This window comes from Nannospalax galili, unplaced genomic scaffold (assembly GCF_000622305.1).
Source record: "Nannospalax galili isolate Female #2095 unplaced genomic scaffold, S.galili_v1.0 scaffold42, whole genome shotgun sequence".
Classification (NCBI taxonomy): domain Eukaryota; kingdom Metazoa; phylum Chordata; class Mammalia; order Rodentia; family Spalacidae; genus Nannospalax; species Nannospalax galili.
This window is the reverse complement of record NW_008348666.1, coordinates 658,854-663,951: the sequence shown is the minus strand read 5'-3', so window position 1 is coordinate 663,951 and position 5,098 is coordinate 658,854. Positions and strand designations below refer to the sequence as shown.

Here is a 5,098-nt window from a genome sequence, read left to right as displayed (position 1 = left end):
TAATATTTTATTAATATATTTTATTAAAAAAGTAGTTTTATCTTAAATTAATGGACTTAATTGAATTATAATTTTAAGTTTTAATTAAATGTAACTGGGGGATGTTTCAAATTTTAATATTAGTGATCAAATGTAAATGTTTTGAGGATATTTTTTCATGTTTTTAAAAATCAATTTTAACCAAATATTAAACCCTTTATTTGCCAGCCTATCTGTGTCGTTGGCCTTATGACGAGGAGTGCCTGTGGGTTATCCTAATCGTTGTCTTGGTCACTCTTGGTTGGGCCTGGTTGACTTTGCCAGTCAGCTCCTACAGTGATCAATTGGCCACCTCTAGATCTGTGTTTGCCGGTCTAGACGTAATCGGTGCACTTACTTGAAGTGCCGGGTTGCAGCGATCCCAGAACGTTGATAACGTGATCTGATCCCTAAGTTGAGAGCTGTCTTCCTGTAACGCTTCCGAATAAGAGGTCCTGGTCGAAAGAGTTGAAAGATACGAGATTAGTTGGTCGTTGGAATCCTGATCGCAGTAAAGTGGTCCTTGGTAACTGCACAAGAGTAAAACATGTCTGCATCGCCAGTAGTCTGCTAATAGGGAGGGCTGTGCGATTAAAGGCTTCCATCGATTGGGTAGTATCCTTCAAGTGGGTGGCGAAGAGCCAGTCGGGCCTATGTCATGAAGGTTTCTCCGACCGCTTAATGGTTTGCTGCTTGACTAGCCTAGGGAAATGTTAATAAAGGTAAAGTAAATTTTTTTAATGACATATGGGGCACAAAATAACTGGTGTCTTTGTAAATGTTCTGTTTTTTTAAATATAAAACTTCTACTTTAGTCTTTAAAATATGTACTGTTTTTTGTTTTTTTTTTGTTTCGTTTGTTTGTTTTTTTCCCCCCCTTTTGTACTGAGCTCAGTTAGACTAATACTTTAATGTTAAAATCTGAATGTCCTCTAGCATTTTGCTTACAAGCAATATGCTCTTTGCTTATTTCGTGCCCTGACATAATTTTTGAATTTTGATAGAATACAAGTGTGGTATATGCCATGTTTGTACTTTATCTAACAACTTCTCTTTCAGTAGTCTTGTTTTTATACCATGTGGTTGTTTGTGTGTCACCTTTCCCCTTCTCTCCTTAACATAACTGTCTTGTGTTAAGGATCTCAAAGATTTCATGAGACAAGCTGGGGAAGTGACCTTTGCGGATGCACATCGACCTAAATTAAATGAAGGGTGAGTGTGCTGGAGATTGTGAGCCTTTTCAAATGTCCAGAAAAGTATTACTCTGGATATTGCTAGGGCTTTAAATTTGCATGTGCTTTGATTATGGTAGTTCCCTGCATTTGGTAGTTTGAGAAGACAATAATTTTATTTATTTTTTTGAGGTAGGGTCTCATATGTAGCCCTGGCTGGCCTGCTCTGCCCGTGCCTCCCACGTGCTGGTATTAAAGGCATGTGCTAGCATGCCTGACTGGTCAGCAAGTTTTAACATGATGGTTGCTAATACTGGCTTTTATAGGGACCTGGCATACTTACTGTTCACAGTACATGGAAGGACACCTCACAATAGTTGTCTAGGTCAAAACTTTGCTGTGTTGCTTGTCAGACTCTAATACAGCAGTAGCAGAGTGAACAGGGCAACTGCTGCGTCTCTAGCTGTGTATATATAGGGTCCAAGCCTGGGTGGTGGATGTGCTTTAAAAGTTTTTTTAATCCTTTTCATTTTAGGGTGGTTGAGTTTGCCTCTTACGGTGACTTAAAGAATGCTATTGAAAAACTTTCTGGAAAGGAAATAAATGGGAGAAAAATCAAATTAATCGAAGGCAGCAAAAGGCACAGGTATTTTATCAATATTTTTAAGCCTAAAGTTTTGCTAACTGGGTTTGTAGAGCCCTGTCATGTATGTTGATTTTGTTTCTTTCCCCTTCACCTTTTTCATAGTAGGTCAAGAAGCAGGTCGCGATCTCGGACCAGGAGTTCCTCTAGGTCTCGTAGCCGATCCCGTTCCCGTAGAAGCAAGTCTTACAGTCGATCAAGAAGCAGGAGCCGGAGCCGGAGCAAGTCTCGTTCTGTTAGTAGGTCTCCTGTGCCTGAGAAGAGCCAGAAACGTGGTTCTTCAAGTAGATCTAAGTCTCCAGCTTCTGTGGATCGCCAGAGGTCCCGATCTCGGTCCAGGTCCAGATCAGTTGACAGTGGCAATTAAACTGTAAATAACTTGCCCTGGGGGCCTTTTTTTAAAAACAAACAATTCCCAAACCATACTTGCTAAAAATTCTGGTAAGTATGTGCTTTTCTGTGGGGGTGGGGTTTGGAGGGGGGTTGGGCTGGGCTGGATTTCTTTGTAGATGTGGACCACCAAGGGGTTGTTGAAAACTAATTGTATTAAATGTCTTTTGATAAGCCTTCTGCTCACATTTTGTGAATGTCTGAAGTATATAGTTTGTGTATATTGACAGAGCTCTTTTATAACTAAAGCAAATTTAATTTTTTGTACTAGAAAAAAATTTTTGAACATTTTAGTTCATGGTTCAAATAATGTTAATTCAAGATTAGTTTAATTTCTAAATTAAACTAATGGCTTTGGACACTTTAAAAGAGCTCTAGATTTGCTTGTATATAACGGCTTAATTTGAGTTTTCCTTGTTAGGGTCAAGGGTGTCCTCCCACTATTAACAGCTGCAGGACAGACATTGAAGTAGCTGTTTGTTATTGATAATAAAATATCAAATAATAAAACTGCTTTTGGTCTGTGTTTCTCAAGAAGTCCTATACTGTTTCCTTGTTCTACTCCCTTCAGCGGATGCTACATTTAAAACACAGCACATGTAAATTCTGGAAGTTGTTTGCTGTGGTCTTTTAAGTAGTGTTTTGAGTATTTGCAGCTAGTGAAAGGGCTAAGAAGTCAGTGAACTATTGAAAACTGACAAACGATTGTTGGCGTTATGTCTGTGTTCTGTCCTTGCTTTCCCTTTGTTGCCTGACACGTTGTATTGGCATCAAGTTACCCCAGTGGCAGAGAGGACAGTGTGCTTGGGAAACAAAGTATAGAATCTAATGCAAATCCTGCTTGCCTTCCTTAACTGTTGTAACATGGTTTGGATGGTCATAGATGATAGCTTGTCAGTAAATGTGACAACTTAAGGGATTTTTGCATGCTGTGCTGCTTTTAGTATGTAACTATATGTTAAATCAAACATTGTAGTAATGAAAGCCATTTAAAGTCTGTATCCATGTGAAAGTGATAAGAGCCCTATACTTGAGCATCAAACTGCCCTAGAAGTACAGGAAGTAAAACTCCAAAGTCTCAACTCTCAGGCCTTCAGGTGCTAGGCCTGAGGAGTATTTAATACTAGCTTTAACCCCTCACTAAACTTTTAAGTGCTTACTCCATATATTCAGTGAATCCTTAGAACTATTACCACTTCCAAGGAAGAAATCCAGGGACTTTTCAGAGGACAAACTTAAAGGGTAGACTATTAGAATTCAGGAATTCTGGTTCTAAGCAATCCCAGAATTAGACTCTCACTTCTGTTCTGTGGAATGGAAGTAGGAAAATAAACTTAACTGACTCCCTCAGAGCTGGTGTTGAGGGGTAAGAATTGGCAGTTGGGAGTAGGTTTGGAAAAAGTTGACAGCCTGGTGTAAAGGATTATGATTATCCCTGCTGCTTCTAGTACTAGAGACAGGGACAATGCTGATCCTTACAGTAGGCCAGGTCTAGGACTTGTGTACTTGCTTACTTGAGGGGACTGGGCTGACTGGGTCTGAAGTAGCTACTGAAGGCATACTTCTCCTTCGGACTTTACAGATGTACTTGGAGCAGTTAACTTTATTTCTCATTACTCCTAGGTTAGTAATTAGAGGCTTGCTACTTTTGTTGTTGTTGTCTTCTTTGAGACGGGGTCTCCCAGTAGCCCCAGCTGGCCTGGAACTCAGAGATCCTCCAGCCTCTGCCTCCCAACAGCTGGGTGGGATTAAAGGCATGTGCCACCATGCCGGGCAAGGCTTGCTACTTTTTAAGTGAGAATAAAGTCCCTCTGAAAAAATGGCAGAAGTAACTAATTGTTGTACAACATGGGTCATTTTGAATTAATTTTTTTTCTGTGGGTCTGGGCATGTGTTATGGCACGTGTAGGTCAGAAAAGTTGTATCTGGGTCTTGGGAGAATTGAACTCAGGTTGGTAGCAGGTGTCTTTTACAGGCTAAACTATCTCACCAGCCTTTTGGTGGGGACACTGAACCACCATACTCTAATACACAGCTTCATGATTTGAGTAGTGTAATTTGGTGGCGGGGGTGTCTCCCAGTAGCCCCAGGTTGTCTGGAACTCACTATGTAGACCAGGTTGGCCTTGGAATTCAGAGATTCACTTGCCTCTGCCTCTGTGTGCTACCACACCCACTGCCAAATCTTTTTAAAATGCAGAGTCTTGAGTAGCCCTGGCTGGCCTAGAGCTTCAAGAGATACCTCTGCCTCCACCTTCTAAGTGCTGGGAGGTGGCTTAGCTGTTAAGAGCACTGGCTGCTCTTGAGCAGAGGACCTGCATTCGATTCCCAGCACCCACATGTCAGCTAACTGTCCATATCTCCAGTTAACACCCACTGCCAAATCTTTTTAAAATGCAGAGTCTTGAGTAGCCCTGGCTGGCCTAGAGCTTCAAGAGATACCTCTGCCTCCACCTTCTAAGTGCTGGGAGGTGGCTTAGCTGTTAAGAGCACTGGCTGCTCTTGAGCAGAGGACCTGCATTCGATTCCCAGCACCCACATGTCAGCTAACTGTCCATATCTCCAGTTACGGGGATCCGAGGTCCTTTCCTGACTCCTCGGGCATTGCATGAAATGGGTGCACTTGCACACATGTGGGCAGTACACTCACATAATATTTTGTGCTGGACGTGGTGGTGCACATCTTTAATCCCAGCACTCGGGAGGCAGAGGCAGGCAGATCACGGAGTTCAAGGCCAGCCTGGTCTACATAGTGAGTTCCAGGACAGCTGGGGCTACCTGGAACCCCAGCTGGGGAGACCCTGTCTCAAAAAGACGCCCCCAAAATTTTTAAACAAAAGGCTATTGGGGCTGGAGAGATGGCTCAGTGGAGAGAT

General features: G+C 42.0%; 1 protein-coding gene across 6 annotated transcripts in view; it reads left to right on the top strand.

Moving 5' to 3' along the window:
* Positions 1-2,737, top strand: part of Srsf5 (serine and arginine rich splicing factor 5) — a 5,212-nt gene extending 2,475 nt beyond the window's left edge. For 3 of the 6 annotated variants that reach the window (XM_008845934.3, XM_008845935.3, XM_008845933.3), the window contains exons 6-8: positions 1,157-1,230; positions 1,726-1,836; positions 1,942-2,737. In XM_008845934.3, the coding sequence (XP_008844156.1) occupies positions 1,157-1,230; positions 1,726-1,836; positions 1,942-2,200 (444 nt within the window). In that variant the 3' untranslated portion in view covers positions 2,201-2,737. Of the gene's footprint in view, positions 1-1,156; positions 1,231-1,725; positions 1,837-1,938 lie in introns of all 6 variants that reach the window. The other 3 variants (XM_017801304.2, XM_008845932.3, XM_008845931.3) reach the window with 2 other exon arrangements.
* Positions 2,738-5,098: the final 2,361 nt, after the last annotated feature.